This window comes from Python bivittatus, unplaced genomic scaffold (genome assembly GCF_059951505.1).
Source record: "Python bivittatus isolate LINGU-HERP-01145 unplaced genomic scaffold, Pbiv_v1 ctg000610_np1212, whole genome shotgun sequence".
Taxonomy (NCBI): Eukaryota; Metazoa; Chordata; class Lepidosauria; order Squamata; family Pythonidae; genus Python; species Python bivittatus.
In genome coordinates this window covers 26993509-27013532 of record NW_028277088.1, presented here as the reverse complement: position 1 = coordinate 27013532, position 20024 = coordinate 26993509, and the positions used below count along the sequence as shown (strand labels likewise).

The window sequence follows — 20024 nt, the reverse complement described above, 5'->3', positions numbered from 1 at the left end:
CTGAACGCAAAGTGGACAAAGCTTCTAATTTTAAACTTCTGTTTATGATTTTAGCTGATTGTTTTTAAACAAACAAAGCTTGCTATGGCACTGAGATTCTTCTTGCAATGTCCTAAATTCTACCAATGAAGAAAAAATGTTGCAACTAATTTAGGGAGGAGGGAGGCAGATGGAGAAAACGAATTGCTTCTTTTCTCTATTCCAAAGAAGCAGAGAGTGAAAAAAAGGCTTTGTGAGTTCAAAATATTTCCAAAATGATCAAAACAGTCTGTTTCAAATATGACATAGTTGTTTTCCTTTGGAAATCAATACTTCAAATTTGAAACATTTTACCTACCACTAATACACAGTATTGATTACTATGTCTAATAGTCATAGTCTCCTAATTCCAGCTGCCACATGCAGGAAAATCATCACAGTTTGAAAACTTGAAAAATGTTTTCAGTTGTAAACTGCTCTGAGTATGAGCCCTAGAATTGCAGGACAGAAATATCAGTACTAAATCAATCAACCTATCACCATAATGTTTAATCCCATTATCATGACTACAGTTTCCACAGTTTTTCCCAGAATAACTTTACATCTTGATATTTTGATATTGTTCTTTCCTAATTATTTGTTCACAGCAAATATTTATGGCAAGCATACTGGAAAGAAGACAACATAACTCATATTTGAGCTCATACCTCATATTGAAGAAAGCATATAAACATTTGAAATAAATGTTCATGGAGCAGAATGTTTTAATGCTAAACAGGAAGTATAATTACTGGAGGGAAACTGTCAACAACATCAGTTTGTCTCCTTATTTATTTACCTACCTATCTACCTATTTTACTATTTTTGTATCCCATCCCAGTTGTAAGAGTCTAGACAACAGAGAAGGAATAAACATAACCAAAGCAGAGAATAACATTCCCCATTAATAGTAACCATGGAAATAACCAATGGTTGCTCACAATAACACTATGGGCCAAAACCCCATTGATTTAATTTTCTTTTAGGGCCTTGCTGAACAAGTGGAGAGTCAGGACCACTTGTACTTCTAGGGACAACACATTCTGAAGTATGGGGAATATTATAGAGGCCTGATGCCTAGTCCAAACCCCCTGAACTTCATGTGATGGCAGAATCTTCAAAAGGCCCTGTGTAGATGACCAGAGTGGATGGGCAGCATCATGGTTGGTAAGATGGATCTGATATATCTTGATGCCATGCCATATAGGTCACTGTCACTTTGAATTGCATCAGGAAACCTACTGGCAACTAGCTCAGCAATCTCTGAATACAGTAGCCAGTTTCACCGACTAAGTGTCTTGCTGTTTTATTCTGCACCAGCCGTAGCTTCCAAAACATCTGTCATAAGGGCTTATGGACCAGGTGAGTCTGTAATTACTGCCCCAAGTAATGCTAGGCTAAGGCCCCTCTATGCCTGGCTTAACCTGTTGTTCCAGCAAGAGCCATGAGTCTAGACATTCATGGACCAAATCCTTCAGAGGTGCATGAATCAGCCACCTCTGGGGCTAAATTCCTGGATAGCTCAGATGCTTACTAACAAATAGCAACTCAGGTCTTGAAGTAATTTAATCTGAGCTTGTTTCCACCCCTCCAGTCTCTTACAGCCTCCTGACACCTGTTCAAGACTTTCACAAAATCTCCAACGTGGCCTGGAACTGCAGTTGAGGGTTTTCAGCATATTGGGAACACTTCACCCCAAACCAACAGATGACCTTTCCCAGTAGTTTCATATAAATGCTAAGTAATATAGAATAGATTAAACTCTCCCTGAAACAAGTATCAACTACCTCATGAATCTAGCCATATTTGCCCTGCCCAGCTACCCAAAGGATCCAGGAACATGGATTTATCCTACAGGTGGCTTCCTAAGAATTCATCAGGAGAGGGGGAGGGGGAGGGAGACGGAGAGGGAGAGACCATATATATGGTTTCTGTTTGGGTTTTGCAATAATTGCAGGAACATGCTTAGTTCCCGGGACAATAAATTCTCCTTAGCTAGCAAGCACTCATTTCAACACCAGGTTTAATTTTCCATATTTGACAGAACTAACAACCTTTTCTGTTTCACTTTCCTCCAGTGAATTGTAAGAGTTTAATAATAGCTTCATATGTAAAAGAAACCATGACTACTTTGATAATTGCAAAGTAGGATCTTGAAAGTAATTTATAACTGTCCAAGAGGCTCTAATCTTATAAGTAGTTAAGATATCAAGGAGACAACCATACAGCACGGATGAGTAGAATTAGTACACTATAATTTAAGTGTAAAGAGTTGAAAAAAATAATTTCTGAAGAAAGATGTTTAATCACCTTATTCAAGGATGTCTCAGCTTGCTTAAAGAAAGAAATGGCATGTGCAACCATTCATTTTAGAGCTTCCCTTGAAATGCTCGATAAATATTGGAATAATTTTCATATGAGAAACCATTGAGGAAGTCCTTTGAGAAATACTTTGAATTAATATTTAACCCACTGGGTGAATTCTGCTTTTTCATGCTACATCCACTGACCTATATATACACCAACCAGCTTACACAATATATTATAATGGATGGCAGTATCTTTATTTAAGCATCCAGTGCTTTAAATATGAGTTTAAATGTACATCAGTTTACTTATCTCCTTTTGGCAAATATTCAAACTTGCTTGCTGGAACAGTTGATGAGTCCAGGGCAAATTTAATATCCCAATGCTATAGGATAACTCATGAAATCATGTCCAACAGGGTTAACTAGCTTCACAACTTTCACACTTTATTCTGTTCAATAATTACTTTTGCATATATATTTTCAAAGGGTTGGGTCCAGACTTGATTATACTGGATTAAGTTAAGTCCCTTGATTTCAATGGCTTATCCTATATATGCTTAAGTCATCATCTATTCCAATATTAATTTGAGACTTAAGGCAGATTACTCCACATGGCATCCTTGCACGCTGGCTGAGAATTCTGGGAATTCAGCCCCCACAACACATCCAACAATCAGGTTATGATGGAGGCACTGACATTTTCAAATGACTGGGAAACTACAAACTTCTCAGCCTAATATCTATACTGTACAAGTTTTTCAAACAGATGATTAAGCAGCATGCTTGTTAGTAAGGTAGAGTTTTCTAATTGGAATGGCCAATCGCTTTTTTTTTCATCCAAGTGAAGCATTTTTAAAGGTTTGGTAACCATTTATCTTGCATCTTTTATTTATTTGTTGCTTCATCTGGCTATGAGTCTTTTATAGTTAAGTATTTATTTACACCCAAAACTATAATATATATGATGGGAAGAAAAATTAAGGGGGATCCTATTCATATAGCTTTACAAAACAAGTTTCATTAAGCCCCAAATCAGTTATTTTTAAAGGCAATGATACACAGGAGATTTGCTAACCTACACCAAGGTTCCTAAATGACATTTAAATGTTGTTTGTATTTGAATGAAGCTTTACTTTATTTCAAGCAATGAGAGACAACAGTTACTCCGTCCTGGCCCATTAAATATTCTCTGTTTAAACAATTTTTAAAGTTTGTTTTTCAGAAAACAGTAAGCAGAATCCCATGACAGATTTGAGAATAAAATAAAGAAGAACATATTTGCTATAGATTACTACAATTGTCATCATGCTGAAAGCACTCAAGTTAAATAAATAAAAATCAATATTCCCACTGTGTCAGACGCTGTTTTTTATATTTTATTTAAATTTCAAATTTGGACACTGCCCATCTCACGAGGAAGTGATTCTGGGCTATATAATCATAAAGTGGGACAGACTGGCCAGTGGACTTTGTATTATTAAAAGAATAATATTCTCAGTTTAAAAGTTGTAGTCCTATAGATTTAACTCAATTAAATCTATTAATAAGTGAATTAATAAATTACATAATTAATTAAAAGCGATTAATTACAGTATAAATAAATAAATAAATGCTTCCTTTAAAAGAATTGCTTTGCTTCATCAGAAGGAAAAAGTACTTTTTAATATATTTTTTGAGAAAATAAGTTGGATTTGATCCATATTAAGTTATAAGTTATATTATCCACTGAAATAATTGTGACTTAAGCCATGAGTAAGGAAAACAGAGCAAACCATTTTATATCAACTTCAAAATGAAGTTTAGAAACTTGGCTTGTTCTAAAGCTGACTTGTTTCCCAATTGGGACTGCCCAGAAAATGCTGGTTAATGAATGATATCCTGATTTAACTCCCACTTGCAAAGAAAAAAAATGTACAAGAATTTTATGCATGTGCAAAAAGAACATTATAGCTCTACTTAAATTGAAATATAAGTAAAACCAGTTCTATGTACAAATGATGTGCAAACACTTCCCAAACAGAAGAAGCTGAGATGAGTCATCTCCATTCCCCTCTTCAATCTTCACTTTATAACACGGTAATATAAGTTCTGTAGTTTTATCATTGCAAAGGTCAAATATCTACTATTTCAGTGTCAGGTCCATGTTTTCTAAATAATATATCTGATCCAAATGGATGCAATAATACACTGCCCTCCTCTACAGCTCTTGCATAGTTCATGAAGCATTTGGACAACCTACTTTGGTACATGGCCCAATAGTCTTCCAGGTAAAGTATCCATTGAAAACGAAGGGCATAAAATCTGCAGTTGTTATGTATTTGTAATACTGTAACCCTTTTTAGCCACTTTTTGAATATCCTCAAAAAGCTCACATAGCAGCAAGACAAATTTGAGAAGTTTTATACAGTTCCAAAAGATGGAACTATTGCTAAGGTCAAATTAGAGGACTTCAAATGCATTACTTAATGGGTAGAAATAAGAATTGCATATGGTGCTTTTTTACACCTCCATCCCCCCCCCCTTTCTCTCTCCCTCTCTCTCTCCAGGTTTGACATGTGCCTCCTTAATGCCAAGCCAGCCTGCACGGATCATTTGTCATCTTATCTGCAAGTTGAAAAGGGAATGTGCTGCCTAACTTTTATGATTCTGAAATATATAAGGAAGTTCTTTCTGACTTTGAAACAATGACACAGTGAGGGGGGAAGGAAACAACAGTCTATTTGGTTAAACAATAAGTCTTTCTTTCCAAGATGTAAGGAGATATATCTATCCCATAATTTTTACCATGTGGCTATCTAGTGCAAATTAAAATCCTGGGTGAGGGGAACCAAAACTCGCAAGTTTCTAGTTGGCTTCTCTTTAGACCAGTGTTGTCCAAACTTGGCCACTTTAAGATAAGTATTTAGTCAGCCACCAATTGTGCAAGTTCTCCCACTTAAAAAGATGAGAGAGGCCTGTAATTTTCATCATAGGTATACCTCAACTATGAGAGACAAAATGGGGGAAAAAATCCAGAAAATCACATTGTCTGATTTTTAAAGAATTTATTTGCAAATCATGGTGGAAAATAAGTATTTGGTCACCTACAAACAAGCAAGATGTCTGGCTCTCACAGACCTGTAACTACTTCTTTAAGAGGCTCCTCTGTCCTCCACTCGTTACCTGTAGTAATGGCACCTGTTTGACCTTGTTATCAGTATAAAAGACACCTGTCCACAACCTCAAACAGTCACACTCCAAACTCTACTATGGTCAAGACCAAAGAGCTGTCAAAGGACACCAGAAACAAAATTGTAGACCTGCACCGGGCTGGGAAGACTGAATCTGCAATAGGCAAGCAGCTTGGTGTGAAGAAATCAACTGTGGGAGCAATAATTAGAAAATGGAAGACATATAAGACCACTGATAATCTCCCTTGATCTGGGGCTCCATGTAAGATCTCACCCCGTTGGGTCAAAATGATCACAAGAACAGTGAGCAAAAATCCCAGAACCACACGGGGGGACCTAGTGAATGACCTGCAGAGAGCTGGGACCAAAGTAACAAAGGCTACCATCAGTAACACACTATGCTGCCAGGGACTCAAATCCTGCAGTGCCAGATGTGTCCCCCTGCTTAAGCCAGTACATGTCCGGGCCCGTCTGAAGTTTGCTAGAGAGCATTTCGATGATCCAGAAGAGGATTGGGAGAATGTCATATGGTCAGATGAAACCAAAGTAGAACGTTTTGGTCTAAACTCAACTCCTCGTGTTTGGAGGAGAGAGAATGCTGAGTTGCATCCAAAGAACACCATACCTACTGTGAAGCATGGGGGTGGAAACATCATGCTTTGGGGCTGTTTTTCTGCAAAGGGACCAGGACGACTGAAAGGAAAGAATGAATGGGGCCATGCATCGTGAGATTTTGAGTGAACACCTCCTTCCATCAGCAAGGGCATTGATGATGAAACGTGGCTGGGTCTTTCAGCATGACAATGATCCCAAACACACCGCCTGGGCAACGAAGGAGTGGCTTCGTAAGAAGCATTTCAAGGTCCTGGAGTGGCCTAGCCAGTCTCCAGATCTCAACCCCATGGAAAACCTTTGGAGGGAGTTGAAAGTCCATGTTGCCCAGCGACAGCCCCAAAACATCACTGCTCTAGAGAAGATCTGCATGGAGGAATGGGCCAAAATACCAGCAACAGTGTGTGAAAACCTTGTGAAGACTTACAGAAAATGTTTGACCTCTGTCATTGCCAACAAAGGATATATAACAAAGTATTGAGATGAACTTTTGATATCGACCAAATACTTATTTTCCACCATGATTTGCAAATAAATTCTTTAAAAATCAGACAATGTAATTTTCTGGATTTTTTTTCTCATTTTGTCTCTCATAGTTGAGGTATACCTATGATGAAAATTACAGGCCTCTCTCATCTTTTTAAGTGGGAGAACTTGCATAATTGGTGGCTGACTAAATACTTTTTTGCCCCACTGTATTTCTCAAGCAACTGAAGCTCACAGAACATGAGTTGTCTTGTCTCCACATCTGACTGCCACTTTGCCCATCCTTGAAACAAACTGGGCAGAGACGGATCCTCTTTATCACTGTGCATGGATCCAAATTCTGTCCTACTCTTTTGCCACTGCCTGTATGATACTGAAGCATGAGGGTTCAAGTAGCATTATCTGAACACTTCTTTCTCAAACTGCAAAACTCTCCTTACCAGCAAGATAGCATTATTATACCAAGACAGTTCTGCAGTTGATTGTTTTAAAAGAATTCTATACTATCATCATATAAAGTAGTTCCTTATACCCTAACAAATAAACCTTGTCTCTACTTGTCCCAAAGTCATATCCGCATGGTTTCTTATTAATTATAATTGTGTCCCCTAGACAACTCAAGAGTTTTAGCCTATTCACTTCATTACATTTCCTTGAAGGAGGAGGAGAATGAGATAAAATCTGTTTATAGCATAAATACACTTCAAGTATTATACACAGTTTGAACCAAAAACATTTCTTTCCTGATACACGGGACACTATTTTATACTGAGTTGGTCCAATTACCAAGATATTGTTTATATTAACTGGTACTCACTCTCTGGAGTCTTACAGGACAATTTCATTTCAAATTTCTCTCAACCTTCCAGAAAGGGGTTAAGACCTGGCTCTGCCAACTCGTGGGGGCAAGAAAAGGGGCAACCAACCCTGGGGGTGGTTAGCACCTTGAAGATGCTCCCGTATGTTAATATCCTTTTTACCAGCAGCATCTTGGAAGATATTTATGTATGAATATGGTTTGTATTGTATTTTTATTGTATTTTAATTAATATTTATTTTTGTTTTCACTGTAAACCACACAGAGTCACTTCCGCATGGTTGAGTGAGATGGGCAGTGACCAAATTTGAAATATAAATACATACATGCATGCATGCATGCATGCATGCATAACTATGGAGTAGTCAGATAAACTATCCAACTAACAGTTATTTTTAAAGAAAATGAATATGTGATACCTTTAGGAGCTCTTGTGGTTCACTCCCTTCATCCACGACAATCAAATGTGCTCTCCCATTCCGCTCATTGTCTCGAATGCCTATAGCAACCTGTGTAGCTTTCAAGCGCTCATATTTATTGCAGGTAGAGCCACACCATTGGTAGATATGCTAGAATGAAACAAACAGAACTTCAGTTAACAGAATTTACCCAGGACAGTGTGAACACGAAGTATGAAAAATGTTTTATGTACATAACAACAACCCAGTGAGGTTGTCCTGAGAGACAGCCACCACCCAGTAAGCTCTACAATCAATAGGGACTTGAACATGGTTTCCCAATCCAAGCACAACACCTTAACCTCTATTCTACTTCTGCAATTATCTTCAGAATATCAGATGCTTGTCTTTCACTACAAAACCCAGAAGTGAAACATTTCTCTTTTTTCTCTTACAACACAGAAACACAGTTGAGAAAACGGTGAAAATCCCTCGGCTCTCAACAGGAATTTGTACACTCTTCTTTAGTATTCACGTGGATTGGATTAATGGAAGGTTTCCCTACTGAAAGGCTCTAGGCCAGTCTTTTCTAGCTTGCTGCCTCCAGATACGCTCCCATACATTTTATGGCCAGCTGAGAATTCTGGAGTTGCAGTTCCAGCATAGAGATGCTACATTCCAGAAGGCTATCCTTAATATCAGGAGCTTCTACATTTCCACAAGGTAGGCTCTGTTATTCATAAGAGGAAGCAGAGTTGCACATGTTTTTCTTTATGCATATATATTCCAGACAGGTAAATTACAGGGTCCAGACAAAATTTACTCTCAAGGGATCATTTCTGCCAATTATTTTCACTTAGCTAATGGAAAAAAATGAGGTGAGAAACACACACAGAGCTAGTACGAGCTATCTCATTGAACTGATTCTGTTTCTGGCTGACAAATTCTTTCCAAGTACTAACCAGATTCAATCTTGTTAACTCTTTGAGACTACTCATGTTTGACTAGGTGGTCACCCATCTGGGCTCAAAAGACTTACAAGGATTTAAAAAGACCAAGTCTGAACTCCTACTCCTCCAATAAAAGACATATACAGAAAATGTGTACCCACAACCTACTCTTCATGATTCTAAAGTTAGTGAAACCCTTCAACCACCCCCAATTATCAAAAAATTGATGGTTCTGGCTCTAGCTGGTCCACTGGCCCAGAAGCATCCCAGAAAAATGTCCTCTTGTTTCCAAAAAATAGAGCAAAGAGGCCTAGGAAAATGTGATAATCTATTAATATTACAATGTAACTTGAACTTTCACTAGCCTATTTGGATGCTATTTATTACTGATTAGTACAGATGGTTAAGCAAATGAAGTAGTGTGTTCTCGTTTACCAACACTAAGGTGCATTTGCTAAGAGTTACAGAATTATCGTATGCATCATTTCATAAAGCATTTGAATTTCCAGCATTTCTGTTGCACGTAATAAATTCCAAACATAGAAACAAAAATAAAAATCATGTTAGAATATGAATTTACAAATCTTAATATATCTTCTTTCAGTGTAATAAAAGCATATGGCATAGAAAATAAACTTCAAAATTTCCTTTTAGAAAATATTTAAGATCTGATCTAGAAATATACTGCATGAGTAATTGTTTGGCATATACTTCAATTCAGTTAACATTTAATTTTAACTGAAATTAAACTGATTTAAACACAGTTAATATCCTCACCATTTATTTAACTATTTCTGTCTTTTGTAGCATTAAAAATTACAATTCAGCAGCAACTTGTGGCAGGTGTGTGTGTGTGTGTGTGTGTGTGATTTATTTATATATATATGAATTGCTTGAGATTCACTGTACAATATTAGATAGCGAATTCTAAACAGAACAGCCAGATCTAGAAAGAACACCCTGCAGCACAGTAAACACAATATTGTGAACACAAACATAAAAAGAGGGTTTTTTGTCTTTTCTTTTTCATCAGCCCTGCCTTTTTGTAAAAGAAAACAGTGCATCATAACATTAAAGAATTGAGAAGGAAAATATCAGTTCTCTCACTTTTCCTATGATAAAACAAAAGAGATTTGAAGCAAAAGGAGGTAAGGACAAGGTCCTGAAACACTTCTTAGAATATGAGAAGAATCATAGCTACACTTGTATGAGGGCAACTGGTTTAAAGGTTTCCATTAATAGCTTCTGCTTTCTGCTGGAGAAACATCCTGTTCAGTCTGGGATTTTCCACTGTTAACAAAAGTCATTGAGACATTATTTCCATGACAGTCTGGATCAAAAACTTTTCCTGTAGGGCCTGCATTATTCCTTGGAAGTTGGTGTATGTGTTGTTTGCTACTTAGCAGCAGAAAAGAACAGGGAAGGCAGCAAGGATGTTCTTCTTTTGCTGCCTGCTACAGGCAGAAGGGAAGAAGGTCAAGGCCCCACAGCAAGACAAAGCAATAGCCTCTTTCTGTTATCTGCTCTCCTTGTTACGGTACTGACCAATGGCAGCTAGTAACTCTTGGCCCATTTAAATTCCACGCTCATGGCTGCAGGCTGTTTCTAATGAATAATAAACTTCTGTGCTCCCCCAAATCTCTATCAACTAGAATTCTATTACCCACGTTCTTGCCATTGGCAGTTAACATTTTCTGTCTATAGAACTCATGTTCTACATTTCCATGCTTGCCTTTGTCTACCTGCCACAGGAAAGACTGCAATTTTCTAAATGAGATGAATCATACAACCAGAGAGTTGGAATGACCTTAGACATCATCTCGTCCAACCCTCTACAGAGCACAGGATCTGTTACAAGATCTTTGATAAATGACCACCTAGCTTCTATCTGAAGAACTCTATGGAAAGAGAACTCACAACTTCATCATGTGCCAGCTTATCTGAAGACCACAATCTTATCTCCCCTCAGTCATCTTTTATATTGACTAAACATATACATATGCTTTAACTTTTCCTCATAAAGTTTGGTTTCCAGATCTCATTGTTTTTGGGCAGCTGCCCTTGGAAATTGCTCCAGCCTGTCAGTGTAATTTTTGATGGTGCACAGAACTAGATACAACACTATAAGTGATCTCTAATCAGAATAGAATAGAGTGGAACAATTATTTTCCATAATCTGGACTCTATCCTCCTATAAATGCATCCCAATATATAATTTACCTTTTTATCAGCTGCTATCACACTTCTGGCTCATGTTTAACTTGTGACCTACAAGGCCTACTTATGGTCTACAATATGGACAGGTATTTGTAACTCATTTTGGTCCCATTGCTTTTCAGTGCTGACTATCCCAGCATCTCACTTCTGCAATTTATGTTTCCTTTTGCAGTGAAACTGCAACAACACTATTTTTCATAATTCTGTGTGTAACATTTGGCCCAAGTCCCATGATAATACCTAACTATGAATCATATCTCCTAACCCCATATAGAGGGAGGAAACAAAATGGAGAATATAGCAAATTTGACTCTTGTCTTGTGAGAATAGAATTGCTTCCGTTCTTTTTATGTACTTCTGCTTTCTAGTGAGAAATGAAACAAATAAAGTATACACACACACATACACAAACACAAAAATATACATACACACCCTTTTTTTAAAAGATTAATTGACGTACCGCTGGTTGCATGAAATGAAATATAGATTTCATTTTAGAAATTTAGGATTTCTAAGAAACAGGATTTCCTGTGGATTTTTTTGTAACCTATACAGTTGCTTAAATACTTTATGGGAAAATGTTAGTAGCAAACCTCCTCTGATGCTTAATATTGAGTCTCAAATCACACAGAGTTCAGAACAGTTTTTCCCACCCTGGTGTTTCTAGATGTTTTGGCAGGGGGATTATGAAAGTTATTACCCAACACATCTAGAGAAGTACTCAAATTAGAAAAAGGCTGGGGCAGGACATTCTGGTTTGAACTTATACATTAGACAGTATTTGCAGGACATTCCTTTGTTTGTTTTGGAATCCTGAGTTTTGTGACAACTTACCGTTCCAAGATCTACAATGAAGCAATCTCCTTTGTTGAAACTCTCCCAGCTAAGAGGAACTTCTGTGGCTCTAACCACTCTCCGACCTTTGATATGTAGAAGTCTCTGTGCACTTAGGTCATTTGTAATTACATGCTTAAAACCGGAAGCAATGCCACCTGCCTAGAACAACAAGCACATCAAAGAACCCAGGCTTTAGCAACATGCTTTAGACATCACACCAAAACATGTCTCCAAAATCTTAAGTTTAGACCATGCATGTACATTATGCTTGGAGCTCTCAGTGCATATAGGCAAACCATCGAGCTTCTCTTCTTTAGTTCTCCCATCCTCAGACATAACTTGGCAACAATGTCTCTCTCTAAGAACAAACTCAGACTGTGAGTTTAAACAGAAATGGGAGATAAAATAGGAACATTTTACATGAAAAACAGAGGCATTTCTTGGTATTTTTGGCAGAAACAGGCTATAGTAAGCAGGGCCATACAATGCAAGCAGGTAGGGAATGGCAGAAGCAATTGTCCACATTTTTCCTGGATTTTAGGCTTTGGAAATGTTATCTCAACATTTTAAGCCCATTTGGGGGCTTAAACCATTAAAATAATCCTTCAACCATGCAAATTGCACACCTGATACCACTGAATTTCAGCAGTACATGTGCTCAGGTCTCCAAGAGCTGCAAAAAATTAACTGCAGCTCAATATAGCAACTTGCAGGCTAGAGATGGCCCATTTCTGCTTTATAGGCATTGCATATTTTTTTAACGTATCCATTCCCATCTTCCTCTGCATATAAACTCTTCTTCAACCCTAATCATAGAGGAATTTTGCTAAAGAAGCTCAAGTATCAAGAATGCTATTATGATATTTCCATGGTTCAATTCAGTGCAGATTAGCATGGGACCAGGAGTATTATGAAGAGGCAGCCCAGATATAATCATCTTCAATTGGCAGCCAGAAGTATCCTATAGCTCCACTGATTATATTTCAACAATCACACCCTATCTTAAGATATGACATATGCCATGTAGAAACAGAGTCATAAGCCAAATATGTAGATCTCCATACTCCTCTTTTTGTCCAAGCAAGCAAGTAAATCATTAAGCCAGGGTTTCTCAACCTTGGCAACTTTAAGATGAGTGGACTTCAACTCCCAGAATTCCCCAGCCAGCATAGCTGGCTGGAGAATTCTGGGAGTTGAAATCCACTCATCTTAAAGTTGCCAAGGTTGAGAAACACTGCATTAAGTGCTCTATTACCTAAAGCAGCTCCCCCAACTTCAATGTCCTCCAAATATGTTGATTTCAAACCTCATAGTTCTTAGCAATGGCCATGCTGGATGGGAATGCTAGGCATTAGTCCTCACATCTAAAGAGTGCTCAACACAGGGAAGCCTAAGTGACAATTACTATATTATCCATCTGCAGTGAACTTCAGAATATTACATTATTTAAATAACCTACCATTTCTTTGAAAAAGATACACACACGCACGCATACATACATACAGTATGTATGTATATGTGTGTGTGTGTGTGTGTGTATATACATATACATACATACATACGTACAGGATTCAAATATATACGATGATGCAGAGAATTTTAAACTTAACTTTTGATTGAAACCAGAGCTTTTTTTAATTAGGATTTATGGATAGTCAACTAGAAAAGACTCATGGACAATTGGTTTTAGATATGGTAACTACAGCGAGGCTATTATATGCACAAAGATGGAAAAATACAGAAATACCCACAATGGAGGAATGGATTGTGAAGATGGCAGAACTTGATGAAATGGCCAGATTGACTTGTCTGATTAGGGAAGAAATAATAACTACTTTTAAAAAAGACTGGAAACCCTTTACGGACTTTTTGCTGAAAACGACAAAAATGAACTGATGTTCTTGGGATTTACTGATTAAAAAGGGTTGTTTATGGGAAGAAGGGAACCATGATACATAATTTGGGAGGGTGGAAATAGTATTTATTATGTTTGAACTGCTGTGAAGAAAATCTGAAGTTGCTTCTTTAGATATTTTTCTTTTTCTTGTCTTTTTCTGACTTTTTACTGTTTCTCACTTTTTCCTTTATCTTCATTTTTTTTTCTAATTTTTTCTTTATATTGCTGTAGCTTTTAATTCTGTAAAAAAATTTCTCAATAAAAATTATAGAAAAAAATAACCTATCATTTTCTTGATTAATCATCATCCTTGATCTGGACACACAAGAAACTAAAGTTAATGAAGCAACTTCCTGGAACACTGAAGGAGGTATACTAATCTAAGATTTCATCAACCAAATTCTCTCACTGACTTCATAATTCTTTAGCTGAAGAGGCTTGGTAGTAATTATGCCTTTTACTTAAACTGAAAATTCAAATTAATATGGATAGGTGGGTTGAAACCTCCTTTGATTTAAGGTTTAATATTACACTGATATTTTACATAAACGATTCTTGAAAAAGCTTCACATTTTCCTCCTATACCTTATACTTAATGCCTCCTTTGAAGTATCCAACAAACTGTGTAGACTCATAACCTTGGATTTCTCGATGTTGCACAGGTTTCCCTCCAAGATAATCGTCCAGCTGAACAGTGAAGATTGCTGCTGCAGCACTTTCATCCTGAGTACATTCTTTACCTACAAGAAAATGGAACGGTTCTACTTAGAGAAGCAGAGAAGGAACTACTGTGAATGACTACAATTGCACAGTTGGCATAAGCCAAAGACTCGTCCCTAATCCAGCATTCTGCAGATTTGGGAGTTACTGAATAATCATCCAGAGCAGAAACCACCGAGAGCCCCATCTTCTGTGGATTTCTCCAGATCTCCTTAAAAAAACATTTAAATCAGTAACCGTCATCGCCTCATCTGATGACAGTGACATCCAAGCAACTTCTTGTGTAAAGAAACATTTGCTTGCTTTTTCATCCTGAAGCAGTGACTGTAGATTCCTGCTAAGGAAATCTGGAAAGTTCAGATCAGTGGAAAAACATACATGAGGCTACTGGAACATGAAAAAAAAAAACCACTTAACCAACCTGGGGTACCAGGAAGTCATCTGCAATCGATTCCTTTTCCTACTTGTATTAGCAAAAGAAAAAAATCTCCCTAAACCTGGTCTTGTTCCAGTGGCCTTCACTGCTGCCTCCTTTCTGACATCATCCAAGTGGGATGTCCCAGGAAAGTATAATAATCTTTGGCTATCTCTCAATAATTGATAAAACTCCTTCAGAAGGATTTGTGCTATCCATCATACTATTATTAGGTCTATTCCACCTAAATACATAGATATCAAACACTTTCTTTTCCTTGTTGAACCAAGTGGAAAATAGGTTAATTTGATATGTTAATGGGGGTGATGAATAAACATAAGAGAATTTGAAGAGACCAACTCAATTTACATATTAGACATAGCTCACACCATTAAGCCACACCTTAGTTAAGGATTCTATCTAAATTGGCAAACCACTTTTTACAATTAGAAACCAAAGTTTTAAGTGAGGTTGCCACACATGGTTTGTGCTCACTACAGTTTGGCATAACATTGTCAATACATAATTATGTTTACTGCCTTGTCTTTTGAGGCTGCTATACTATGCATTTATGCAGCAAAGTGCTAAGAGAAGTGAATACTGAAACAGACAAGCTGCTTTAAAACTACAGCCTGATTTCATTTCCAAACTAACATTAGTAAACAAGCTGTGGTTTGGGGTAATGGTAGCTGAACTGTGCCTATGGAATAAGCATACATGTAATGCGCATGATGGCTGGCATCGTGAAAATAAATCATGAAGAACCTGAAGTTGCACATCCCTCCATTTGATATCCATTTTACATGGGATAATAATTTGCAGGAAGTCATATGTCAGGGGCAAATTATTGCTCGTTTTCCAAGCCAGGATTACAAGTCAGAATTTAGCCTTATGTCTATACTAGCTCTGTAACTGAAATGTCCAAATTCTATTCTCTCAGAGACTTTTTTTCCTTTGAAAGTGAAGTTGAATTCTAATTCCATGAACTGAACCCCAATTGTTGTGATATTTACACTCCCATGTGAATGCAAGGTTATTCAACCAAATCTAATTCGAAGCATTAGCAAAATAGTTTCATATAATATTTAATCACGGCTTCAGTTATCATTTACCACGAGATGCAGAAAACACCGGTACTGCCAATGCTGGTGCTATGTTTTGAATGTTGAAAAAAGTTGCATTAAACGTTTCAGATAAAACAAGAATAAAGAAACATACTTTTATATCACTGAGTACTGCAGCTATGGCTGAATATATATGTCTATATTAAAACATAGCATGTTTAGGCCTTCAGTTGAACAGTTTTTTTCTCACATGTGGGTATATGAGAAAGTACACAAAATTGAGTAGAAAAAAAAACTAGGTCACAAGTTGCTTAAATATCTCAGCTATAGATTACAGAGGATACTTACACATCACTGTACTTGGCAAAATGGCAAAACTTCATAATAAAAATGCAGAATACCTAAGCTTGCCAATATTCTCCACTGCTTTCTGCTGAAATGGGCTAACCTGGGAGGGAAAATTTTCACTCTGTCCCTGCACCACTCCTTCACCCAGCAATAATTATTTCTACTAAGCATAATCCAAATTACTTAGATGCACTAACATTGCTCTTCTGATGAATTAGAAAATGGGGTGTGTGTGTGTGTGTGTAGTTTTTGCTGTATAGACTGGAAATAGGTGAGATGGAGCTTATAAACAAGAAAACTCATCAGAACTAATAATCCTAGTAATAATCAAGAATCCTAATAATAAAGAAAACTGCATCTGAAGTGATCCACTGTCTTAAATCAGGCAGGCAGGATTCTCCAGGGAATCCTGCTGTACCCACTGAAAGTTAATAACCTTGCAATACATAATCTTCCAAATGACAAGTTCCAGCAGAGCGGAAATCCAGTTTCAGAAAAAGAATGGTGGTGTCTGTTCCATCAAATAGATCATGGTGTTACCTTGAAAATATAATGGCTTTATTTTGACACGACATTTTTTTCTGCATTTCTTATAAGAGATGCAATTGACTTCACCCTGCTGGAATTTGTCATTCAAAAGATACTGGATTATTTATTTCATACATTTGAGATAAATGCATCCCAAAGAAATTTACAATAAAATTATTAAAATAAAACGATAAAGACAGTAAATTAAACAGCATAGAATAAATTCATTAAAAAGGTGAGATGGAGGGAGATTTAAAAAGTCATTGAACCAATCATTCAGCATTCAATCCTGGAAAAAGTCTTTAATAGGTGTCTAAAAGATGTTTAATACCTTGAAACCTTCTTTTTCCAGAACTTGATACAACTGACTGGATCAAATTTCTATTGCAGTTTACGTCATTGGCTTAATAACATCATTATGGAAATGACACAATTTGCATCAATTACATCATTTAAATAACGACATCAGCATGCAGATCACATAAAGTGATCCAAATGAGGATTTTTTTCTTCATTTGCATACTGAATCCATCATGTAAATGAAGTAAATCATGATGTACTGTGCAATTTAACAGTCACCCTCTCTTGCTAACTGGTCTCCCTTAAGTAGGCACCTCACAAATTCCAGGGACACAGCATGAGTGCAGGTGCCACTACAGAGAAGGCCCACCTGCAAGTAACTGCAAGTTGACACTCTGAAGATCTTGATCCATGCGACAGGACTGCCCAGAACAGCAAAGATGGCCTATCAGTTATCCTGGTCCCAAGTTGTCTATGGACTTATATGTTAAAAGCAAAATTTGGAACCTGTTCATTAGCTAATTGACCACAAACGCAGTTGCTTTAGCTGAGATGCAGTCATGGCCAAGGCCAGGTACCTCACCCAGCAATTTGGCTGCATTATGGGGATATCACTATACATCTGTAGACATTATTTCATATATCTATAGAATCACCATTAGTGTACATTGCATTACAGAGTACAAGACGATTGTATTTCTATCCCAGGAGTTTACAATCTAGTCCAAAGTTTCCCGACTTGGCATGTTGGGACACAATACCCAGAACTCACAGCTAATTGTTTTGTTATGAATTCTAAAAGCCACAGTTGAAACACATCTGGAGGATTCCAGGTTGGGAGAGCCTGAACTAGATTACAAGACTCCCTCTTTTTGCTATATCTTGGATTTTTGTTCTCCAGAATCAACTTTGCTATGCATGTCTGCGCTACCAAGTTGAACTGTAACAACCATCTTTGCTATTCATATTACATCTTTACCAAAAAGATGCAGGAACTGAGTGAAGCTGCCAAAACATTTGAATAGCAAACTTGGAATGTGTTGTAGCCATACAACATCTGGGAAGCAGCATGGAGAAATAATTTGTGAGCTGAGTGCTTTCCACAGATACACTTATTCATGAATTCCTAAACTGGCTGCTAAGTTCAGTTTGGGCTCTTTGTGCTCTGTCCAGCTAAAGGCTGAAAGGTTTCATTTTTCTTCTCTAACTCCACTAGGAAGGACAGCTGCTTTCTCAGGAAAGAATGTTGATCACCATAATTGAGACCAACTCAGTCTTCAAGGACAAGTTAACGCAAGTCAGTTCAACCAAGCTTTCCTCGAGCACTTTCCTGATACTGGCACTTTCCAGATGTCTTGGACTACAACACCCCCTCCCCAATCAGTTGCTCTCTAGTTGTGTTGGACACTCTTAACACTCAGCTCCTCTTCCAGTCTGTGTTGGACCATCACTCTTATCCTCTCCTTCCAGCCTCGTATGTGCAATGAGAGCGACCCTCATCCCTAGCCAGCACAGTCCATGGCCCGAGTTGACCGAGCATGATGGGAATGGTAGTCCGATCCCTCTGGCGGCGCTAGTTTGAAGAAAGTTTATTTAATTTTTGCTTTGTTTTGGTTTGGGTTTTTGCCCCGTCGAGTCCGCCCAGCCCAGCAGGTGCCCCCGGCGCCCTACCTAGCCAATAGTGCAGATTGTAGAAGATGGCGTTGCTCTTCTTGAAGGTGTGCAGCACCAGGTAGGCGTCGCCCACGTAGAAATCGCCGTACAAAGGTTCGGGCACCGGCACCAGCTCCAGCTTCTCTATCCGCCAGATCTGCAGCCCGACCTTCTGGCCCGCCCGGGCAAACTCCTTATGATAGAGCTCCGGCGGGGCCATCTCGCCGCTGCTTCTGCTTCAGGCGGTGGAACGAAGTAGCCCAACCAGTGCGTCCCCCTCAACCCGCGGCCCGCCTCACCGCCTCCCAACTGCTGAGCTGCTTCTGAGAGGAGCGAAGCGGCTCTTCCCGCTTTATAACTTTGGCCCGCCCGGGCCCCGGGAGGGGGAGCGGTGCCGATAGGCGGGTCGTGTTTACTCGCTCTTCCCAGCCTTCCAGCCCGGAGGCAGACCGACGCCTCGCTAAGCTCGGAGGCGCACGTGGACTGGCGAGGGAGGAGAGGCGCTTCCCGAGCCGCCTTGCCTTGGCGCTCCGCTGGGAACAGGGAAGCCCGTTGGCCGCGCCTCGGATCGGCTGAAAGCCGACTTGTCTCAGGGAACAGCGAGCTCGTTCAGGGGTAGCCAGCAGGAAACCCCGAGGCGGCCAAAGGCAGCCTTGTTTTCTCTCCATAAGAGGCGGTTCATTTATAGCGCAAAGATCCAGCCAACGCCTTTTTCTGTATATATTTATTATATATATAATAAAACAAGTTATACCGCCGTTTTTATTTTTACCCCTTTTAGGGTAAAAACTTCTGAGTTTTGGAGACACAAAGTTGAGGGGGCGGGGGGAGACTTGCAAACACAACTCCAAAACCAGATTCCCGTATCTGGCTAAGCCACAAAGGGGGTTGGGAGCAGGTGGCCTAAGTTGGTCGAATGAACCCCGCCCTTGGAGTGAGCAAACCGCAATTAGTGGCTTACTGTTACACAGCCATAGCTAATGGTTTATTTAAGGATATAGTTCAATAAACGGAACATGAATGCAGCCTCACAAAACCATTCTCTCTTTAATAAATACATCACTGAACTGATAGAACACAGAGCGAGCTCAGGGATCTCTGCCAACTAAAATTGGAGCAAAAATATCTAGGCTGCAATGAAGTAGGATTAGGAGCCAAATGCTCACTTTGCGAGGCAGGCAAGTGGTGGAGAAGTAGCAGCAGAAGAGGGAAGGTCTCCGTCCTAATTCCAGTCAAGTCTCACTGTACTGTACAGATAACTTGGCTCTAGATGCTCTTGCAGAAA

At 38.6% G+C, this 20024-nt stretch overlaps 1 protein-coding gene across 1 annotated transcript in view; it reads right to left on the bottom strand.

The window, feature by feature from the left end:
• SCIN (scinderin) overlaps positions 1-19142 on the bottom strand; it is a 47843-nt gene extending 28701 nt beyond the window's left edge. The window contains exons 1-4 of the mRNA XM_007433324.4: positions 18758-19142; positions 14297-14451; positions 11812-11973; positions 7832-7981 (exon numbers count right to left, since the gene is read on the bottom strand). Of these exons, the coding sequence (XP_007433386.1) occupies positions 7832-7981; positions 11812-11973; positions 14297-14451; positions 18758-18959 (669 nt within the window). The 5' untranslated portion in view covers positions 18960-19142. The remainder of the gene's footprint in view (positions 1-7831; positions 7982-11811; positions 11974-14296; positions 14452-18757) is intronic.
• Between the last annotated feature and the right edge of the window lie 882 nt (positions 19143-20024).